The sequence below is a fragment of the Gallinula chloropus genome, assembly GCF_964237585.1.
Source record: "Gallinula chloropus genome assembly, chromosome: 4".
Taxonomy (NCBI): Eukaryota; Metazoa; Chordata; class Aves; order Gruiformes; family Rallidae; genus Gallinula; species Gallinula chloropus.
Genome location: NC_140088.1, coordinates 4022809 through 4045894, shown reverse-complemented (window position 1 = coordinate 4045894; position 23086 = coordinate 4022809). Strand labels below are relative to the sequence as shown.

At 56.0% G+C, this 23086-nt stretch overlaps 1 protein-coding gene across 1 annotated transcript; it reads right to left on the bottom strand.

Annotated features, from left to right (window-relative positions):
* On the bottom strand, positions 1 to 17863 carry ISM2 (isthmin 2; the record flags this gene model as incomplete). The annotated part of the gene is made up of 6 exons (XM_084263746.1): positions 1 to 518; positions 1037 to 1114; positions 1596 to 1736; positions 2131 to 2515; positions 2983 to 3243; positions 17726 to 17863. The coding sequence occupies 6 exons, from the start codon at positions 17861 to 17863 to the stop codon at positions 1 to 3; spliced, it is 1521 nt and encodes a 506-aa protein (XP_084119872.1).
* Between the last annotated feature and the right edge of the window lie 5223 nt (positions 17864 to 23086).

Sequence of the window (23086 nt, the reverse complement as noted above, 5' to 3'; positions counted from 1 at the left end):
CTAGTACTCCTTGGCCTCCTGCAGCTGGGAGAGGTACTCCTCCTCCGCGGGGTTGTCAGCACAACGTCGCCCGTTGTTGGGAGGCCGGACGGCGTGGTAGCGGCTCCAGTCGCCTTTGCAGAGGATCCAGGGCAGCATGTCCACCTTGTAGTGCAGCTCTGGGGAGAACTCGGTGCTGATGAGGTTGGGGACACCGGCCCCCTTGCCGCGGGTGATGAGGCGGGTGTGCTCGTCGTAGCAGCAGTGCTGGGCAGCCAGCGTGGTGCTGTCAAGGGAGAGCATGGAGCGCAGGCAGAAGCGTGCCGTTGGCTTGTAGATGTCCAGGCGCTCCTTGGGGCCGCTGGCGTCCCGCCATCGGAAGCTCTTGCCCTGGCGCTCATCCCGCAGGTTGACAGCACTGTAGACGGCCTCCAGAGGGTAGGAGCAGGGGCAGCTGGGCAGGTCTGTCAGCACCTTGCTCAGGTACTTGGTGAGGAAGTCGCTTTTGCAGTTCAGCCACTTCTCACAGCTGTCCACCTCTGGGGGGGGGAGGGGAGGGCACCAAAAGGGTGAGGGCAGGCACAGCCCACAGCCTGCTTTCCCCAGCTGCCATTTGCCCACAGCCTTGCCAGCAGCACCAGTGGAGCCGGCAACTGCCAGGCAGGAGTGGCCAAGCTCCTGGCAGGAGCCAGAGCCAGGTTTCCTCCTTGAGGCAGTAACAGGGAAGAGGTTTGGTGTGGGGACAGAGCCGGCCCTTGCAGGGGTTCTGCCTGGGGCACCCATCACTATAGGGGGTTGACTGGGAGAGAGCATGAGGCAGGCTGGCCTCAGACACTGCAGCATAAAGCAGGACTCTGTTGAACCAGGACTGTGGGAATAACTGGGATTCCCAGCATAGTAGCTGAAGCCTGCACATGGCAGTGGTTTCGGTGACTTAGATCTTGACACCAGACATGGGAGCCCTTGGCAGAGCCCTCCCCACCAGCTACCTCCCCCCACCTCCCCCCATGGAATCTGGCACTGAACCCCCCAGTGCAAGGCAGAGGCAGAGGCTGACCTGAGTTGAAGAGCTCTGTGGTGTTGTCGCTTCTGAAAGGCGCCTCCTCAGTGGGGAAGATCATTTCCCCCTCTGCTCCTTGGGAGGTGAAAAAGAAACCAAAGAGCCAGGTTGAACACCAAGAATGAGTGGTGGGGGGTTTTTTTCCCTCCATAAGGGCATCAGACATCACCCATCTTCCACCCTCTCTAGCACCACTGCTTTGGTGACAGCACCCTGTGCTTGGGAGGAAGGGACAGCAGCAAGACAAAGATGAGACCAGCCCAAGGCTGTGGGTGATGCAGATCCCAGTGGATATGTCTCAGGAGAGGATTTCAAGCTCCCAGTGTCAGAGGTGTGCAAGGAGTTGATGGACACCAGCTCTACCACCCTTGGGCACCACGTAACTGCCTGGGGAGCCATGAAGACCCGTCAGAGCTTCTTCATGGAAACAAACCCCTGTGGTCTTTAGCCCACGTCTCATTAAACATAACTAGCCCTTGAAGCATGAGCAATGCCCAGCCCACAGGAGTGGAAGACCACATTGGGGTCAGACAGTGCCCAAGCACTGGGGACTCACCAGGGCAGTGTGGCAGGTCACAGGTCCTTGACTCTGTTGCTGTGCAGGCGTAGCCACAGGACCGGGTCCTCTTCTGATTGCCACTGCCACAGGTCATGCTGCAGGGGGACCAGGGACTCCACTCCTCCTCGTCTTCATAGTCTGTGCACAGCAGGGGAGAAGCAGAAAGTGGTGGACCTCAGCAAAGACTCATCAGGAGAGAGCCAGCAGCCTCCCAGGACCTCCCTCAGCTCTTCCCTGTCCCTGGGATGTGCTTTACAGGGACACAGGGCCAGCCCTGCTCAGAGCATGTGGAGGCCAACCAAGTCCCTGAGCAAATGCTCTATTCTCACAGCTTTGCTCATGGTTGTACCGACCCAGACAGGCATCTCTGCCCAACCTCCTCCTCACTGAATCTGCCCAATGCACTTGCCATTATGCTGAAGCATCACGTGTTAGCAGAGGTTGACCAGTTCTGGGCTCGTGGCTGGGAAATTGCAGGAGGGTGTTTCTGTGCTGCTCTGCAGGGCAGCTGTGTGTGCCCAAGAGGACTCACCATAATTATATTTTTCCTTAAAGATCCAGTTCTTCTGCCCAGGCCACCGCTGGTCCCAGTCACCTCCCACTCCACTGAGCACAGACTCCTCTTTCTCCTCCTCCTCTGCTGTGTAATCATCTTCATCCTCGTCCTCCTCGCCTTCCTCCTCCTCCTCTTCCTCCTCCTCTTCTTCTTCCCCTTCCCTGTCCCCTACATCCAGGTTGTCATCCTCCTCCTCTTCCTCCTCCTCCTCAGCTGGGTCAGTGTATTCCCAGAAGAGGGGCCAGAATAGGTCCTTGTGGGACAACCACTCAGAGGATGTCAGGGACCAGTCATTGCTTGTCTCCTTCAGTAAGTCCATCTCCATCTCAGCCTGAGGATCATCCACCACTTCAATGGTCACCTGGAGGCCAGATACAAGGCAGGGCAGTGAGCCAGGGTGCAGCCCTAGGACAGACCTACCTGACCATGCACTGGTTCCCAGCCCAAGAGGCCAGAGATGCTTTGGGCTACAGGACCACACAATGATTGCATCCAGAGGGACTGAACAGGGGCAGAGCAGGAGGTGCAGGGGTGACCAGCACCACCCTCCGAAATTATGGGGTCACCCTCCCACCCCAGGAGCATTTGCTGTGGTTCTACAGAGAGGGGCTGTGGAGGGGGAGGGAAAAGGCCATGAGCAAATCCCTCTGGCAGGGAGCTGGCTGTCTGTGCCAGCTCTTTGCATCTGGTGGTTCCTAAGAAGACAGAGGGCAGCAGCCACACAGATCCTCCTCATGAATTCTTTCCTCCAAATGGGGCTGGGGACCATATGTAGTGTGTGCCCACATCCCCCCCCCACCCTCCAGCCCATCAAGAACTGCTCCCCACCTGGATGTTGGGGTTCTGGGCGTTCAGGTCCACATTGGCCAGCCCTGGCAAGCTCTGCAGGTCCAACACGAAGGGCAGGCTCTCCTCCTGGCCAGCACGCTTGGGCTGAGGTTCTGCCAGGCTCCTGGCAGCCTGCTGAGCCACCCCACGGCGCCTGTGCCGCCGCAGGCCGGCCTGCCCGCTCCGCCTCAGCCCCCGCGCCCTGCCCGATGGTGGCAGCTCCTCGTCCTCCGCTGAACGGGGGTCAGACGAGGCAGAAACCTGGGGAGGGAAGAGGTGGTGAGGACACCTGAGGGTGGCTGTGCAGGGAGCGAGCTGCTGCCCGGCAAAGGGGGATTCGGTCTGTTACTCAACCCCATCTCGTAACCCCAGCAACGAACGTGTTAATTAATCAGGTTAATACCCAGGGGCCTGTGCTGTGCTGGGCTCAGCCCCACTGCAACAACTCACTGAACAACCTATAGGTCTACTCAAGTGGGTGCTTCCCATTCCCACAACCACCCTCTCTGCACCCCTCTGATGTCCTGTTGCCCATCTTGGCCTTCTGCTTCTCACTCTCCCTTTTTGGTCATTGCTTGGATCCTGGAGATGAGTAATGATGGCGACGGCTGCCTCTAGTCCTGGAGCAACAAGAGCTCACATCTAGTAACTGTATGTATGTACACAAGAAGTTTGTAACAAGGGCTTTATGACAAAAAGCCTAAATAACTTGTTCCATGGTGTCAGTACTGGGGCAGATGACTTCAAGCGACGCAGGTTCTAACTGAGATTTCAGATGCTGCCCAAAGGGTACTGTGAAGAGGGAAAGAAGGTGCTGGTAGATACAACCCAAAGATACACGGAATCACAAGGTTGGAAAAGACCTTTGAAGATCATCAAGTCCAACCATTCCCATCCTAAGCTAAACCAGATCCCTAAGTACCTCATCTACCCTTTTTTTGAACACACCCAGGGAAGGTGACTCAGCCCCTCCCTGGGCAGCCTGTTCCAGGCCCTGACAACTCTTTCAGTAAACTCTTTCACCCAACACCCCCAGGCCCTTCTCCTCCTGCCAGCTCTCCAGCCAGCCTCCCCCAAAGCCCGTAGCGCTGCATGGGGGTTGTTCTGTCCCATGTGCAGCCCTCTGCACTTGGACAATCTTTGTCTCCTTGGGAAGGGAAGACACCCTGCCAAATAGGATGACAAAACTTACTGCCCGTGTCTGTAACTGCAGCTGCTGCCGGGGTGGCACCTGGTGCTCTGTGGCAGGGAGAGTGGGCAGGGAGCCTGGCCAGGGCAGCAGCACCGGCTGGCCTGGGGTGTGGGGAGGTGCCCAGTGAACCCCGCCACAGAGCCGGGCTTGCGCCCGGTTCCCACGTTCCTCAGGGCGCAGCAGCACCCGACGGGGCGAGTCAAAGGGCCAGCAGGCTCCAGTGCGCCCGAGACACCGGAGATGGGAGCAACCGGCACAGCCCCGCTGCGCCACGGGCTGCCCCCCGGGGAAGGTCTGCCGGGCCCCGCAGCGCCAGGCTGGGAGCGGAGGTGCCCGAGCCCCCCAGCATCTCCACCGGCCGCTGCCTATTTCTGGCTGCCCAGCTGAAACCCCCTTTTGTTCCCAAGCTCTCGCCCTTCGCGCCAGCCCGGCCCAGAGTCGCTGGGATTAACGAAGAGAGCGGCGTGCCCCCTCCCCATGGGGAGAGGGGGGGGACACACACGACACAGAGAGGCATTTCTACCTGCAATTAGAGCCAGATGGTTTGGGGAAGGACTCCCCTCCCTTTCATCCTGATCACTGGAGCACTTCAAAGGCAGCTGGAGCCTGGCCAGGCTCTCATGAGCGCACACAGCCTGTCCCCAGCCCTGTGCCCACACATCAAAGCCCGCGACCCACCCCCCCCCCCACCCCCCCCCCGCATCCCTGGGGGAGGGAAAAGAGCAGCAGGGACGCTGCTGGTCCCTTGGCTGCTGCCCAGAGCGGGCTGGATGTGGGGAAGGGTCAGTGACAGACTTCACCAGATGGGCCCGGAGGAGAGAGGGCTGCAGGGAAGGGGGAGCCTGTTCTGCCTGATGAGAGCATTTGGGGCTCGCTTACCCCTCTCCCTGGCCAGAAGAGTTCCTGTGGGCACAGGCAGACCCCTCTGTCTGCAACATTCACCTCCCAGCTCCCTCTGCCTCTATCCAAAACCACAATGGTTTTGGGAAGGACCTGGGAAGGATGCCTGGCTCTGCCTTAGCCCATCTCCTGGTGCCCCATCCCCTCACCCCGTCCTCTCTTGTGCCCAGGGACTCCCTGGCAGGGAGCAAGGAGGAGCCCAGGCAGAAGAGAAACAGCAAAGGGGGCCAAGCAGGCGAACCTGGCCATGTGTTGGTGCTGGCTGCATGTCAGCGCCCGCTGGCGCTGGGTTTGGTGCCAGCTGCGTGTGCCCAACACAGCCCCTGCACAAGGGGCTGCCAACAGCCCTGCCAGGCTGGCGCTCCTGCCTAATTTGCAGTGAGCTTATTGGGGCTGGGTAAGCTCATTTCACAGACAACCCAAATTTAATACACATGGAAAGTGAGGTCTCCTCTAGCAACAAGAGCTGAGCTCACCCAAGGACATCTGAGCAAGCGAGCCAGGAACAGACTCCAAGTCTCCAAACTTACACTCAGTGCCTAATTCAGATTTTACGCCCAAACAAACTCAAGACATTCAGAGTACTGTTCCCACAGGGAAAATGCAAAACTGCCCCAGGGGAACTGGCTGTGAGAGCATCACAGGGCAAACAGAGCTCCTTTCGCTCCCGAATTCTCCGGAGGCAGAAAGACCCCAGGGGTGTCTGCCCTGGATGGCCCAGAGTCCTTCAGCAACAGTCACTGTGCTGTACCACTCAACCCTTCCCTCCTCCTAATGCCTTCATTGCTCTGAAGCTTCACTGGGTTGAAATTTGCCCCTGCAGCAGAGTAAGTCCCTCCTGAGCAAGGTCCTGTTCAGTGTCTTGCCCCAGCTGATCAAGCCATGGATTTTTAGCAAGGTCCTCCGAGGGCCAGTGCTCTCTCTGGGTCAGAGCATCCCTGGCACCTCGATCCTGACAGACAGATGTGTCTTCTCTGTGTCCCGCCAGCCACGCAGGCAGCTGCCCTCGAGGGTCACACTCCTGTTGTGTGACACCCACCCTGTCCTCTGCCCCACCAAGGGAACAGCTGGATAAAGCTGTCAAGCCTGGAGCTGAGCCACTGCAGTGCATCAGCTCAAGGAGGAGAAGAGCTGGCCTGTCCAGAGTGAAAAACTCGACTCCCTGTTCTCCATGGAGAGCAGGAAAAAGACTGCAAATGGTTTGCAGCAGCTCCCCTGTCCTCCTGCCACTGAGGAAGGACACTGGCCACCACCACACAGACGCAGAGAGTGCAGAGCCGGGAAGCTGTCAGTATCTTGGGAACGAGCTCCAGCCTTCTACAACCAGCCAGCACCAAGCAAAGGGACAAGGCAAAAGAGGGAATGCTGCAGCTCCTCCTGCACACCCTTCAGATGTCCTGACTGGCTGGGAATAAGGGCATCTAGGGCAGGAACCTGAGAGGAACTCTGGGGCAGTGCTTGAGAAGACCATTAGACTGAAGGCTGTAGGTAGGAACATGACTGCCTCTCTACTAACCCAGGAGCCATTCTCACATAGTCCAGGTGCTCTCATGTGTAGGACTGACCACCTAAACACCTTGGGGCACAAGCTCAGCAAAGATGTTAGGAAGGGAAAGGAACTCATCAGCAATTCACCCCAGTGCTGTGCCTACTTTGATGCAGCATAGGTGAGATGGTGCAAAGAAAAGGCGTGGGGAAAGGCCACACATCATTTCCTTAGAGACCAAAGGCTGACATTTTCCCATTTCTAGTCTGTGCACCTCTATTAAAACTGCTCAGAATTCTGAAAAGGGCAAAAAGAGCAGCCACAAAACCATTCCAGGGGACGGAAAGATTTTTTTCCAGTGAAAGATTTGTACAATTCAATTTGTTTGTAACGTTAAAAAGAGAAAGTAATGACTTGCTGTCCCAGTTCTTTAAGGCAATAATCCATCAGGCACCAGAGACTCTCTAATCCAGAACAGGAACACATCATAGGAACCAATGTGTCAAGAGTTAAAGCCAAACAAATTCAAGTGAGGAACAGGGATGGTGCTTGTAACGCTGTAGGTGATTAACGGCAAGAACGAGCTAACAAAGAAAGTAGCAATATCTCTTGTGGGGACAGTCAAACCCATGTCACTTAGGGGAAAAAATGTAAGGACCTAATGATTTCTTCTGGTCTTAAAACCAGAGGTTTTGCTATAAACCTCTTTTAGACTCTGAACTAAACCCGGGCTAAGAAAGCGAATGACCAACGTGCACGTGCTGCAGTTCTTCCATAGAAGTGATGAGAGACGTGGCATCTCAGCTCCTGCAGCAGGTTAAACCCTGAAAACATCAACAGACTTGTCCTTTGGCAACCAGGGCCACCTCTGTGCTGCCACCACAGCCACCAGTGCTTGTCCCTCCAGAGTGTTCCTCAGCGTCTCTGTCGGTGCCGCAAGTGGCCGGTGCGCTGGCAGTGCTGTCTGCCCTGCTGAGCAAGGCTGCTCTTCACCACGGGGTTAAACCCAAAGCAAGGACACTTCAGGTGAGTCCCTGGGAGCAAAGCACTGCCAGAGCCCCTGCATCAGCCCGTGCACCAGCAGCGCTGAGCTTGTGGACAAGCTCAGAGGATGCAGCTCTCGCCGCGCCAATCCTGAGCCTACTGGAGAGCACATCAACTCTTGCAGGTTGAGCCAAAGCAACCTGTGCACACAGCTCAGCTCAGAGGCAACGCTCAGGCTGTGCTTTGGGCTTGTTAACACCACAGTGAAGAAAATGGCATTCTTGCTAAAGGCAGGTATTGCACTGGGATAGAGTTCTAAGGGCGGGGGAATGTCGCTTAGTCATTACTGCTTGTGTTGGGCTTCCTTGGAACAGTTTTACCAGGCTGTACTGAAACAAGAACTCACCACAGCAACTACTGATCTTTTCCTGACTTGACCTGCATCTACCCAAGTGTCTTCCTACTCTTCCCCCCAAGGTCTTTCCAACATTACTTTAGAATCTGCTTGTTGCTAACTTGCTCACCTGCACATTAGCCAACTACAAAACAGAGCTCCCTTTTCAGTCTTTATTTTTAACCATTAAGCTTTTCCTTCTGCATTCATGCAGGTGAGCTGCAGAGATCTGGAGAAAGCTTTCTGAGAGGTTATCTTTGGACTGAAACCAGGCAGGGACAACTCCAGAGCTGTGTTCTGTTGTAGAGCTGTGGAAGCAGAGGGGTGCTGGCTGGTGGCTTCAGAAGGAAGCCCAGCCTGGCCTGGGGCAGCTCTGGGGCTGTGGTTTGCAGAAGGGCTCAGGATGGATTTCACTGGTGGGAGTGGGAGAAGGGGGAGGTTGATTTTCAGAGCCAACAAGCCACTGTTAAGTCTCTTTAAAATAAAGGAAGGTTGAACAGCAGGATAATCAACAGGAATAAACAGCATGCCACACTGCCTCCCTCCCATAGTGCCAGGCATGCTCTCTCCTGGATGACCCCACTACAGACTCTGCTTGAAGAAAGGGCTTTCTTACCCTAGCTGGCTGAGACTGCCTTAGCCTCCTGAGGGATGTAGTTTGATCCCCCCAGTTCATAACCCATCCACCAGCACATAACCCATCCACCAGCACATAACCCATCCACCGGCACAGGCTTTCATCCAGATGGAAAACCCACTGGATGCACATCAGGCAAGTGACCTCTGCTTCCCATCAGCTCATCACCTGCCTAATGGATTTTCCAGAACCAAAAGCCAAAGCACAAGGAGCTTCTCAAGGTGTCAAGAGCAGGATGGGTACCTACTGCTGCCCAGTTCCCATTAGTGTCTGTAAGACCTCCTGAGCCACGATCCCAGGGATCAAACACGACACCTTTAGACTTCTGGGTGACTTCTGGATCAACTCACACTTGAGTGCTGGGTTTGGTGTGGTTTTCTTTCTTGTTTTCAATAGAGACCTGTAGGTTTTGGGAGAGCTCTGCAAGTACTCATGGAACAGACAAGGCACTTGATGATGGTGCCTGTGTGGGCAGATCCTGTTTATGACAGACCAGCAGGAGCCAGCAGCAAACTGTGGCTGATGCAGATAATTATTATGGCCTCATGATTGTAATTTTCACGCAGTTATCAAAATACTTTAGATCATATGGGATCACTCTCTTTTCTAACTAGCTTCATGCCAACTGTCTTGAGTAGGGCGCTGCAGGAGGCAGCATCAAAGGCTTCCTCATGTCTCATTTATTCTCATGTCCCATATTTATTCTCATGTCTCACAACTGCAACAACTGTAACCTTAAAACTCTTTCCAAGGTTGGTGACTCAACTGCCCTCAAGGCAGAGCCAGCCCTGGAGCAGAAGACACCCGAGCACAGAGAAGCAGCAGCACACAGCACCACTGTGAAGAGCTGGGACACAGCATAGTGGACTTTGTGCAAGACCAAAAATGGGGTGGCTGGCCAGGCTGCTGTTGGTGCTCCTCACCATGCTGGCACAGCTGGGCCCCTCTCACCACAGCTGGCTCTTCTGCCAGAGTGCCAATGGGTAACTGGCCAGGGGCATCCTCAGCCAAATCCCCAGGTCACTTGAGACACATGGAGGACAAGTAGGTGCCCGGTGGCTTTTCACCTCTTACCACGCCTGGCTGTTGCCCTCCTTGGTGTCACACTAAGGTGCTTCTCTACCATAAGTATCTTCTCCTCTTCAACAGTGACACAACGCTGTAAACCCCCCTGTTTTGCAGACAAAGGAAATGACCTGTCCCAGACCTGTGACAAGACTGGGAATGGAAGCAGGGCTCCCGGGTCACACTTGCAGAAGGTGCTCAGGAAGGTCCACAACAGCTCAGTTTCTTCTCCCCACCTGCTGGGGGGCAGAAGGACTGCCCTGCCTCCCACCCAGACGAACCACATCAGCCTTGCAGCTGAGGCTGGGGCATCTGGTTAGCACCACTGACATGTCCCTGCAGAGCAGCTGGGGCTCTCATGGCACCAGAGGCTCTGCCCAGGAATACGGCTCCAAGGGCTGACCCTTGACAGGTGGTGCTTGCTGGGAGGAGCCCAGCCAGTGGCAAGGCAGCCTTACCTGAGGTGAAGGCACCCCTGAGAGCCCTGCTGCAGCCAGACCTGCTGGGAGCTGCTCAGCTAGAGCACAGCAGCCAATCTGGGAGCAGGGCCCCCCCAGGACTGCAGGCAGAGGTCCCCTGGAGCGGGGAGCAGACACACATCCATACCCTCCCGAGCTCTCTGGCAAACACCCCTGCTAGGGCACATGGTTTCTGTTAACATAGCTGTGCTGTAATACTCATAAGCTCTTAATGCACAGGACTGAGTCGCTGTTAACTTGTTCCAGCTCTAAACCCCCAATGTGCTTCAGCAGCCATTAACTTGTTCCAGCTAATGATCCACGCTGTGTCACTGCTGCCCTCCCTGCCACAGCCCAGCCAGCACTGCCAAGGGCAGAGACCCCAACCACAGCAAAGCAAGCAGGAACTGGAGGGACCAGACCAACACCAGCCTGCCCCTGACCCCCGCCCCCCCTGCCCTCGCCCCCCTGAGCCTGCTAGGAGAGGCTGAAGTGTGGGTGACACAGGGCAGGTGGGCATGTGAGGGGGTACCCACTCCCCTTCTCCTGTATAGGGTGTGCTGGGTGCCCCACTGCCTGCAGGGCAGGGAAGGCAGCCAACCAAGCAGAAGCTGATCCATCAGGGATCCCTTCAACAGACAGAACGGGCACCTGAGCGGCACTCACAGCATCTCCATGCCCTGGAGAGGAAGGGATCCAAGCAGGGATACTGCCTCTTGGCTTCCCAGAGGGCCTAAGCTGGGGTGATTCACCTGCCCCAGGTGTTTGGCTGCAGCTCCCCAGCCCAGAGGCAAGCTTGGGTCCCCTCCCCAGCCCAGTGGTGGGATTTAATGACTCCTATGTACACCTCAGCACGGGGTGGCAAAAGGGTCTCTGGGTAAGGAAACCTTCCTCTCCAGCTTGTATGCTTCACTCACAGGTCAGTTGTTCACAGGCTTTTCCAGGACAGTCACTGATTCTTCTATGTGCCTTACCAAAAAAACAGTTACTTGCTTTTCCCCCACCATTGGGACCCTGAGGTTTGCAGGGCCACAGAGACAAGTCCAAAGTCAAAGGAAACCTAAGGCACATCCAAATGGTGAGCCCCACTTGCCCAGCACCTTAGCCCTCAGTTGATTCCTCCTCTTCCCTTTGGTCACTCCCCAGCAGAACCTCAGCTGTGACCCCAGGGTGGGCACAGGCAGGCACTAGCCAAGCTGTAATCCTGAGCAAGGGGGAAGCTAAGCTGATGCTGAGACACCCACAGCACCTCTGGGCAGGCTCACATCTCCTCCACTGGATGCACAAGGGAGGCCACCCTGGGGATGCTCCCCAGGAGACAAAAACTAGATGCTCTCTGAAGTGGGATCTTAAAGTTTTAAGAAGCAGCCAGCTTAACCATGGAATATGACCACAGAGTCCTGGGAGGGGAAGGGGCAGGGGTGGGTGGACACAACAGTGGTCATGAAGACATCTGTACAATGCCTTGTCTCCCTGGAGGTGCTGCACAGCTGGCCTCCCCTGGGATTTTGGCTGCTGTGGGAGCAGATGCAGATGAAGGGGAGGGCAGAAAGGGCAGCAGGAGAGAGGACCAAACTGGTGGGGAAGACAGGACATCCCAGGGAGGTGAAGAGGTGCTGTCCTGGTGGGACACCTGCAGCACCTCTGAGCCATCCCACAGATACTATCCCCTCACCCAGCCAGTGCCTTGAGGCTTTGCCAGGCAAAAGCCAGGGCTGGCTTGCTCACCCCCAGGCTCAGGCTGGGATGCAGGATGGCTCACTTGAAGGGCACTGTACCCAAGCCATGAGCCAGCTTCCTTCTGTGCCCTACATGATGAAGGGTCCCTCGGCCCTGCCTCACACCTCTGCAAGAGATGAGGAGTCCTGACACACAGGGAACGTGCAAAACCCAACCAGCTTGGAAGCAATCCCACATGGGCTGACTTTTCCAGCTGCCCACATGAAAGCAGCCAACAGCCCAACAGGTCCCTGGAAAAATGGTGTCCCAAAAAACCACCAACAAAGGCAAAGCACAAAAGCACAACACACTCCCCCTTCCCCCCCAGTGCAGTCCGTGCTCTTTGCAAGCTTCTGTCTGAAACAAACTTTTTCAAAGCAAAAACGTGGCTGAAATCTCTTCCTGCTTCTTGGCTGGAAGCTCCAGGATATGACACCAAAACTCTGGCTGATGACACTGGCTTTGGAGGGGCTGGACAGCACGGGCCACCTCGCTGGCACATCTGTAGCCCAGGCTGTCCTCAGGCTTCTCGTTCTGGGGATTATCCTGAGTGGAAGAACACTTATTGCTGGTGTCAGATCCCTTTCTCACTCTCCCTATCCCCAGGAGGAAAGCGGGAATTAATCCCCGGCACGCTCCCTCCATCACCTTGCTGGGCTTGGAGGGACCACGGCCGGAGGCAGGATGAGTCCCCCCCAGCCTGCCTGCCTTTAAGGAGAGGGGCTGCAAGAGCCCGGCACACATTTGGGAAACCCAGGGGAAGGGCTGGGCAATGCCCTGCGGAGCGGTTTATGCCTAATCTCTTCCCCTTAACATGTGCCTTTTCCAGGAACCCCTTTGACTGTGACAATCGGAACGCAGCAGACCTGTTTGTGCGGCGAAAAGGGAAGAAGCCCCTTGTCGGCAGCTTCCCTACAGCCGGCTGCCCCTTTGTTCCTGCCCCAGCCTCAGCCCCAGGGCGGGAGGGCTTTCGACTCTTGTTGACGAAGATAATTTGGCACTTCTCAAAAGGGGAATTTGCTCCAAAGGGCGCAGCACCTCCCCGCGCACAAAGAGCCCCTTTCAGAGCGGAAGGATGCTTCAGTGCGCGTTTTGTGCCCGCAAATCCGACCTCCGCCAAGGACAAAGCCAGGGACAAGAACGCTTAATTGCCGGAGAAATGAAAAGGTAAAAAAGCACATCCGCAGGCAGAGTGACTCCGCTACTGACACAGCCGCCGTGCCCGCGGGGATCTGGCTCCGCAGGCACCGACCCGGCTGCCCCCCCCCAGCCCACCCCCCCCCCCCGGGCTGAGCCCTGCCGCCCGCCCCGGGCAGGCACGGGTGACAGCACAGGCTGGAGCTCCACAGCAGGGCGAGGTGGCTCTGGGGCAAGCCAGAGCCTCTTCTCGGGCAGCCAGGCCGGGGGGGGTCAAGAACGACCCTGAGGGGAGACACAGTCCTGCAGCTCCCCGTGCCCCTGCCAGCCCATCACCCCGCGCTGCTGGTGCCCCCGGGCAATGTGTCTCGGCTACCCTACAGCTCCCAAATTACAGGGCTGCCCTGATTTACAGTCTCCCAGCTGGTATTTTCCTCAGCGCCTTTTATCTGGTAACCTCGCCTCGGTGCTTCCTTCCCTTCCCCTCGCTGGTACCTCCAGCCAGGCATCCCGACCCCGTCACGGCTCCACTTCTGATTCCCAAGCGCTCCTCTGCTCCCAGGTTCCCCACACACGGGGCAGGTGAAGTTAAATCAAGGCTGCCCCCGATGGTCTTCAGTCAGCAAGCAAAACACGCTGGCACAGACCTGCAGTTCCAACGCAGCTTCCATTGCTGCTGCTGCTGCTGCCTGATGTCGCCAGTAAATGACACCCACTGTTGTTATCTCCTTCTTTCCCAGGGGCTGGGAGCCAGTCCCAGCAGGTGCTGCACACACACACACACACCCTGATTTGCAGCCAGCTGCAGCCCTTACCCTAAGCCTGGGATTTCTTTCGTTGCCTTCCTGGTACCTCACTGCACACAGCAGAGCTGCTTTGCTCGCAGCCTCTGACCAGGGGAGCTCCACCAAGGAGCTCACCCTGCCCTGCTCTGAGCCCCCTCCCTCAGAGCAGCTTGTTCCTGTGAAGAGGCACCCACCAAAGCCCACTGGAGCTGGGCTGGGTGGCTCCAGCCCTCCATGAAGCACTGCTGGCTTGCTCTGCTGCACCCTGTCACTGCTGGGATGCTCACTACCGACATCCCCATCACCAGTACTGCTGGTACTATTATTTCAACACAGGGTTACCATGTCAGTTGACACAGAGCTCATAATTTTTAATGCTTGCATTTTCGGTGTGTTACAAAATCACACAGAATCACAAGGTTGGAAAAGACCTTTGAAGATCATCAAGTCCAACCATTCCCATCCTAAGCTAAACCATATCCCTGAGTACCTCATCTACCCTTTTTCTGAACACATCCAGGGAAGGTGACTCAGCCCCTCCCTGGGCAGCCTGTTCCAGCCCTGACAACTCTTTCAGTAAGAAATTTTTGTCTAATGTCCAATCTAACCCTGCCCTGGGGCAGCTTCTTGCTATTTCCCCTTGTCCCATCTCCTGTCACCTGGCTGAAGAGACCATCACCCACCTCTCTACAACCTCCCTTCAGGTAGCTGTAGGTGGGGATAAGGTCTCCCCTCAGCCTCCTTTTCTCCAAGCTAAACACCCCCAGCTCCCTCAGCTGCTCCTCATAGGATTTGCCATTTTCTATTTGCTGGAGGAGCTGTGGAACTGACTGGTATCAGTCAGAAAGAATCCAAACATCTATTAGCAATGCTCCAAGATAATATTTAGAAACCCAGTGAGTTTATCAAAACATATTTTGCATTTAAAGCCTCTGACTTCATAAATAAACAAAGCATTAAGCAATGTGATGAGCTGTCCCTTGTCTCCACAAGGGACACAAGCTTTTCCAAGTATTCAGTTACCCAGATCTGAATTGCTGCTGCTCAGCGCTTGGACCTGCCACATTCCTGCCCACATCAGTGTGATGTGTTGAACCTGCAAAGACCCTTCTAAAACCCTTGCTGTTTCTGAGCCCACCTGCCCTCCCAAAGATCCCCCAAAAGCCTCCAAATGAGCAGGCATCTTCTCTGGTTCGATTTCATTGACACTTTGGAAAGCACCTACCCTGCCCTTTCCACTTCCAGTCAAAGTACTGAAGGAATAGAAAACATTCTTGCTACATCTGTTGGTTATGCTGGGCTCAGTGTAGGTCAGGCAATGCTTTTCTGCACAGTATCACAGCTGAGAACATGGAAATGCAAGTGCTTGCTCCTCTCCTAACAGCTGGAAGTAGTGGATCCTGACTGAGGTACAGGACTTTGGGACAGACCCATGGGGATATTGCCCAAAGGTAAAGCATATGGTCCTTCCACTCCTGCAATTAGAAGACTTTCTAACTAAAAAATTGCCAAAAAATCTAAATGGTTTTAATTTTTTCTAGATTATTTTATTACAGAAGTGCAACTCTGAGGGCTCAGCACAGATGATAGGAATTCCCATTCAATTCCAAACCAAGGAGAAAACGTTTTCTTTAAATAAAGACGTTAAAATAACTCTAAGTTATGTAATTGTTTAATGGCTTTGATTGTTATCTGCTCTGCTCCCTCATTTCTATTTTTCTCCTCCTGGCCCCCTTCATTCTACCCACATCTGTAGGGCATTACCCATAGTGTAACCAATACCCCAGCTGTGGCTGCCCTGCTGCCATAGAGACAAGACCTATCAGCGCTGCAACAGGAACCATCTGTGCCTATGACCCAAAATCACTCTGGATTTTGGGGTTTGGGGTTTTTTTTTAACCACCATACTGCTGTGCTTGTGCTCTCCACTTTAGTTCAAACAGCCGGGCATGATGACTCCCAGTTCTCCCCCCACCCCAATGCACCAGAAACAGAGGATCTCCTCCCAAAATGCAGCTGGAAGATACAAGCCAATACCCTCCCCCTCCCTCCCTCCCTGCCACAGGACCTGTGCAGCCGGTATCCTGAGAGACGTGGGGAGCACCAACAGACCCCTGAGGGAATCCATTCTCCACCTTCCTCCCAACCTCCAGCCTCAGCCCCTCTGTAAACCTGGTGTGTGTTCGCAGCCCTGCGAGATGCGAGGGTGCCGGGGACAGAGGCTGCGCTGTGTGAGCGCCCGGTGGGATGGATCTCTGGCTGGCTGCACAACGCTCCCCATTCACACCCACACTCACAGGCTGGCACTGGCAGCAGCAGCTCGCCCCGCGTGTTTTGAAGAGCCTGATGAAAAGGAGCGGCGGGATGGCGTGGTGGGGACCTGCACAGCGTCCCAACACGCGGTTTGGCCCCATCCTACCCCCCTGCAGCGCTTCCCTGGGTCTCAAGGGTAAATCCCTACAGCCTGGCAGCCGAACCGGCTCCCACACCTATGCTTGAGGTTTCACACCCACCGTGCAGCCCCAGCGCGCTATTACCAGCGCTACAGCCCCAGCACTTCGCGTCTGCTCGGCCCACGATCCAGTCAAAACCATTCCTGGGGCGCAAACAGTGGTCCCTTGGCCGGCCGCAGCCCGTGTCCCCTCCCGCCCACTGGCCAGGCTTTCTGTGTGGCAGAGTCCTCCTTCACATTCGCTCCCTGGATTTCATTCCAGCCGGAATTCCAGGGAGTTCCGTGCACCCGCCGGGAGCTGCCGGCGCGGCTCCTGCCCCGGTGAGCCCCGTGTTTCGGCAGTGAGTCGCAGGAAGGTGTATCCCCAGCACTCGGCACCTCCTCTGCCGGCCTGACTGACGCTGCCGATCACACCTACTGCTGCCCACGCTGCCGGGGAGCCCCTGCGAGGGCTGAGCTGCCCCGACCCGTCCCGCTCAATCTCTCCCTCCCTAGTGCCGCTCTTCCCACGTATCCCCTTCCACCCTGTACTAGCAGCAGCACTCTTGGAAAGGGTAGTTTTAAACCCCAGCCCTGCTGCCCGGCACACTTTATCTCCAGAGAACAGTTTCAAGATGGAAACAGCCTGTTTTAACTCTCCGGCTGCCTGTCCACCTTACTCAGACCCTGACCTCCTGGTAGTTTGTTTCCCTCCCGCTCCCTCCCTGTCATCTTCATCAGGTCCCACCAGCCGGTTCCCAGTCCGACCAGTCTCTGCCTGCTCCAGTTTCCCCTTCCACGACGAGCGCTCCGGAGGCAGCGCGGGCCCGGGGCCGGCTCCCGGGCGGAGAGGGAAGCGCTGCCCCCGGACCCCCCACCCCACCCCACCCCCCGCAGCCTCCGCCCGGGGGACAGGGGCTGCCGGGATGGGAACGGAGCGTGACCCCTCTGGAATCTGCCCCAGGGTCGTCCCAGCCGAGAAGGGGAGACGGTGGCTGAAACCCGTCACGTCTTATTTTTGTAGTAGCGGAGTTTTGGAGTTCCTGGCAAGCCACCGACCTTGCTCATTTTACCGCGGGTCGGTGGGGTCGCGGCCGGACTCCTCTCTCCTGCCAGGGGTGTTGCCCCTTGGAGGCACCGGATCCTCCCCGGGCACCGGGTCACCTACTCGGCCGCGGTCTCTGAGCATCCAAACCGGCTCCTTTCCCGCAGCCTCTGTGCGGTGGCAAAGACCTGAGGCTACCCGAAAACCCCGGAGGCGAGGGCTCTGCCCCTCCGCGAGTGAAGAAACAGCCCCGAGGAGGGGAGGCAGGAAACGCCGCTTCTCCCGCTGCCGCTTTTCCACCCGGGGCTCCGGGCGGCCTGGCCGCGGGGACACGTGTCGGATGCCGCTGCTTCCCGAGATGCGCGACCGCCTCCGAGGGAGCCCCGATGCCCGCCCAGGTGGCCGGCTGCCCTCCTCAGCCTTCCCGGGCATGGTAGAGGGTGCGGAGGCTGAGAAGGGTTCGCCCCATCACCCTCCCGGCTCTCCATCCCTCTCCAAAGGCTGCCTTACCTCCGCCAGCTTGGAGCTCCTCTCCTTCGGGCTGTTGCTGCGCTGTTTTCTCACGGGCAGCCCTCTCACCGCAGCCAGAAAAGTCGTCAGAAAGACGAAGCCGAGGATGAGCAGGACTTTCCCTCTAATCACAGGCATCTCTCTCTCTCTCTCTCTCTCTCTCCCTCCCTCCCCCTCGCCCCACCTCGCACGCCCGGGGCAGGCGGCCCGGCAGCACGCTGCCCGCAACGCTACAAACCCCGTGCTGCCTCGAGAAGGCGAAAAGAGCGGGGAAAGGGGGGGGGGGGAAAAGAAGAACAATATATATATATATAAAATATCGCAGGCGGGAAGCGCAGCCCCCCGCGGGTGCGGGCAGGGGCCGGGGCAGGGTCCGCCGGCCCGGGCCGCTCCGCTCCCTCTGATCTCTCTTGCAGTTTGCCGAGCACGTTTCGGTGTCGCTGCTCCCCCGGGCTCGCCTGCCGGTGCCACTGATGCTGAAGGATAACTCTGAAAAGCTTCACAAGTGTGTGAGGGGGGCGGGGGGGTAAGAGAGAGAGAGAGAGAGAGGGCTTCGCCTCCCCACCCCCCTTCCTAATCCTTTCGGCAATCTGATTTCTTTTCCACCTCTTCTCCTCCCCCCCCAGAGTAACTCCCCGGTGCTGCCGCGGTTCTGCAGGCAACGCCGGGCACCGGAGGGCGGGCGAGCGAGCGGCTGCTCCCCGTCGCTCTGCGGGGAAGAGGCTCCTTCCCGCATGAAGCGCGCCCAAGCCCCTCCCGGGCGAGCGGCAGCCCGACCCCGGGCACGGCCCCGCCGCGCTCCTGCCCCGCTCGGGGGCTGCCGGCGCTGCCAGACCACCTCCCGCCCCCCCCCTCCACCCACCCGCCCCGCTCCCTCCGAGCGCTGCCCCCCTTTCGGGGCGCCGCCGGCCGCTCCTCCCCTCCCAGCAGCTGCATGGCCCGGGCGGCCGCGACCCTCTCTCTACCCGGCGGTGCCCCGCGGGGCGCTGCCCCTCCGGCGGGGCCGGCCCGGCCCGGCCCGGGGCTCTTTGTTCGGCTCCCGGGCGGCGTCTCGCCTTGGCGGCGCCGACCTTCCACAAGCCCCGCGCGGCACCGGGCGCTTTTCCCCCAGGGGAGCCCCGCCGCAGCGCCGGGGCAGTGCCCTCCCGGCGAGGCGAGGGGAGGCAGGGCAGGGCGGGGCGGCGGCGGCGGGCTCCGGCCCGGCCGCATGCGGCCAGGAGGATGGAGGAGCCCTGGATGGAGGGGCGGGGAGCCGGCCCCGCGGCCGGGAGGGCTGGGGAGGGGGTTGAAAGCCTCTCTCCTCGCCCTCGGGAGAAAAGCTGTCGTGCGCGGAGCCGGATTCCGCTTGCAAAGGCCGCCCCTTCCCCTTTGCCGAGCGGGGGCCAGAGAGCGGGGATGGGGTCAAGCCCCAGCCGGGCCAGCCCCTGGCAGGCAGCAGCAGGGCGCTCTGCTCCCCGGTGAAAGCTCCGGCTGGTCCCGAGCTGCGGGGCGAAGTTTCCATCACTCAATCCCGCCTTTACTCTTTTGAGCTGCCCTCTCCCGTGCCGGCAGCATCTTTTCTAGCCCCCAAAGCCCGTTGGAAATCTGCTATGGCCAGTTACTTGAGGTCTGGAAAAGCCCCTCTCCCAGGATCTCCACAGGCATTCATCAGCCCGTGAAGGAATTATTAGGGAAAGGCAACTGAAAGGAGGCCTTGAAGCCCACCGAGGGGAAGTGCTGGTGCCAGATAAAGACACATAGCAGGGGAAAAAGGAAGCCCAGCATTTCTACACCAGCCTCAGCACAACCCTGCGCATCACCTGCGCCCATTCACGCACCCACAGCCAGAGAACAGGACCTGCACCTCCTCTTCAAATGCCAACATCTGGTTCATGCAAGCTCAGGGCTGAGACAAATGGAAGGAAATGTTTAAAACAAGGCCCAGACTGCAAGACAGATGTGAGGTCAAGAATCCCATGTGAGATGGATCAAGAAGCCCTTTCAAACATCTCATTAGCAGCACGACAGCCGATAGCAGCCTGACACACTAACAGGACCCAAGGGCAGGAGCCCCACTTGAGCAGAGGCAGCTTTATGAGGCTGCAGCCAGGGCAAGCAGTAACCCCCCCAGACCTGTCTCCCCACAACAGAAGCAGCTGCTCCAGACTGTGCATCAGGGTTGTTGCTGTGCCACAGGCCCAAGACTGATAAGAAACAGATAAGCATCCAGCCCACAGGCAAGATGTCCCAGCTCTTGAGCCCAAGGCTCTAGGGGAGGGAGGATGCTGATGGCTCTGAGCTCTCCAACAGGCTGTGGCTTTACCCAGCCATGCCAGTATGAAACTTGTGTAAAAAACCAAATCACAGTATAGCATTTTAAAAATCTCTTTATTATGCAGAACATAGAATATAGTTGAATGGAATTTTTTTTTTCCCAAGCAGTTTTTTCTCCAATTTTTTTTTTTTAAAACATGCATTGTTACCTTTTTAAAGCCAATGTACCATCCATCACCTTTTCCCTGCTCACAGATCATCCGACTTCACGTTAATCCCCAGTGTAAAAAAAATTAGACATCTGGCATAAAATATTTTGGGGGGAGCCCATTTAAAAATTTTATTCAAAATGTCTTATCTACAAAAAAATCCAATATATATGTACACTATAGCAACACAGAGGCATAAGAATACAGTGCAATTTAAGTGCTGTGACTTGGTACTTCTGCCCAGGGCTTCTGGAAATGTGGGCCACCATTGGCTTTGGGGCTGCCAGCCTAAAGCCTCAGGCTCCAACGTTCCTCTGCTCTCACTCAAACTGGTCTGAAGTTCATAGTGGAAGGCTGGAGATGTGTTTAGCTTAATATACCATTAGGGGGTAGCAGAAATATTGCCTGAACAGGATGAGATCTGGAGTTAGAAGAATGCTTCACAGCACTCAGATGGTTTGGTGCAGGTTTCACTTCGCCATGGGTATTTTTGGAACAGCACCAACCCTTGGCATATTCAAGTGAGACCTGTTCACCTACTGTGGAGAAAATTAATTTGCTAGCTGCCACTGCTTCTCAAGTCCCTGACCCTCTCAGTAATTACCCTGCTTCCAGTGGGCCTGGAACAAGCTCTACTGACACTGCCTCCAAAGGAACATCGGTGCAGAGAGCTGCACTGCTCTTGGCTTCCACACACAGGCACCTCTTCTGCCCCATAAACAGCTGCTAGCCAGTGTCAAACATGAATTGAGTTGAACCTCTCCTTCCATCCCTCCCCAAAACACCAGCAGTACGTAGCACGTAACTCCGAGCACAGACTCTTCCTCCATGATTTCAAATCCACTGCATTCTTCAAGGTCAGTTTTAATTTAAATTCTTCATACCAAGAGTCACAGCTTAAGGCCTTCAACACACACCACGGTCGCCACCTCCTTCAGCCAGCCCCCCCTTTGGGGATGTAAACACAACAGCTCCACTGCCTGCACCCCACACTTCTCTCCAGTGAAAGATGAAGCACTCTGCTGCACACAAACACGTCATGCTTGTGCTCTACTTCATGTCCTGAACACCTGCAAGGCTGGGGCTCTACAGGAACACAAGCCATCACAGTGCCACCTCAGCTGTCCTTGGGTTTCTTTCCTTTAAAAGCACGTTCAAGTTACACAGGGTGAATGAGTGATGCTTTTCCCAATCCATGGTCCAATGCCACTTGGGGTGCCAGGTCCAGTGCCAAAGCCAGTGATGCACCTGCTGAGGGGCCACGCCGGGCACTCCTAGGCAGCTCCTGAGTGCTAAAACACAACAGCCCCCAGGTACCTCACATCTCTGTGCAGAAGGTGCCACCCACCCAGATCCCAGAATGCCTGACACTTTCCCAGGCTGAACACAAACTGTAAACGTAACCTATATAGACTGTATGTATAAACTGTATACATTTTTCACTGAGCACTTTGTTTTGGGATAGATCTCCACAAGTTTCCTGCCCTGTGACACAGCAAGGGGGCTGCTCCACATGCAATGCTGCAAGGTGTCCTCTTAGATGAACTGGAGAGCTCAGTTCTCCTCCAACTACATGAACAGCTAACATAGCTTGTGGACCAGCAAGCAGCTGCAATCCAGAGCCTTTCCAAGAGGGAAAGTAGTCAAGATTTGGACAGAAGGAGAGGAAGTATTTACTTGGTGTGGAAGAGTTTTAGAGTGTGTCTTTGGGCACTGAAAGTTGCATTCCTGCCTTAGGGATGCTTGCTCAAGTACACGTGAAAGATCCCTGCATGGCTGAGCATGAGTGGTGATGGATTGCCCCTCTTCTCCATCACTCCTGTATTGGTCCTGCATCCACACAGCACGGGGCTGGGTCACTGATTCCATCACAGGCACACTTCCCTTGCCTGGCAGCTCTTAGAGGAAAAGCAAGAGGAGGGTGGATGATGCAATTCCTTCACTGAACAACTCCACCACAGCAAGATGGCCAGTCAGTTCATTCCCCAGGCTTTGCCTAAAGCAGAAACATGCAACACCAGTAACCCAAGAACCAGATCAGCTCTTTAAGGATGCTACTTAGAAGGGAAAAGATGCAGAAACTAAACAGAGTTAAGCATACCTTATCGTGCACACAGACACTGCACAAAGAAGGTTGCATCTTGTGGATAAAACAAGACAGTGTGCCCTGAATATTCAGACACAAAAACCCCATTGGTTTCTCCTCTGCCAAAGAACTGAAGAAAAAAATGATGAATCAGGCTCCTTAAGACAAAGATCTACTTGGGAAGGCCGGTTTCTAACAAGAAACAGACCTCTCACTCTTCACTGATGCTCAGTAATAGGAGCTTCTCAATTTTCTTCAGAGTAAAAGAATATGGCCATCAGCCTTGGAAACTGTAATGGTGCTAAACTCTTCACTCCACTCAGCACAGGCAAAATCCTGCTCGCTGAGTTCTTCAGAGAGGTACTGGGAAGGGGACTGTTGTATATTTATGAGTAAGTTTAACCAACGTACAGTGTGGGACAAACCCCTTTGTTCAAAAGCAGCCTTCATTTTCCTTTGAATTTTGCATCTCTCAAGAAATACCAGGAGTCATTTTCAATTAGAATGTCTCAGAAGAGTTGGCAGGGACTGAAGTCTTATTTCTTAAGCAGCTTTTCCTCCTTTGTGATCTCTCAAGGTTGGTTCTTTCATTCAATTCTACTGCCAGGACAAAAAGGAGACAGATTTCTGGTCAGTCCATAAATATCACAGCAGCGATCCACCCTACACACACTGCATCTTACAGCCAGCAGCAGCCATCTGCTTCAGCTGTGGGAGCTGAGCTTTTTAGATCTGAAAAGACCATCCTGGCTTCCATGCTCAGTGCATTACTGGCTTGAAAGTGCAAAATCTTGGACTTGTAGCTTCTTACTT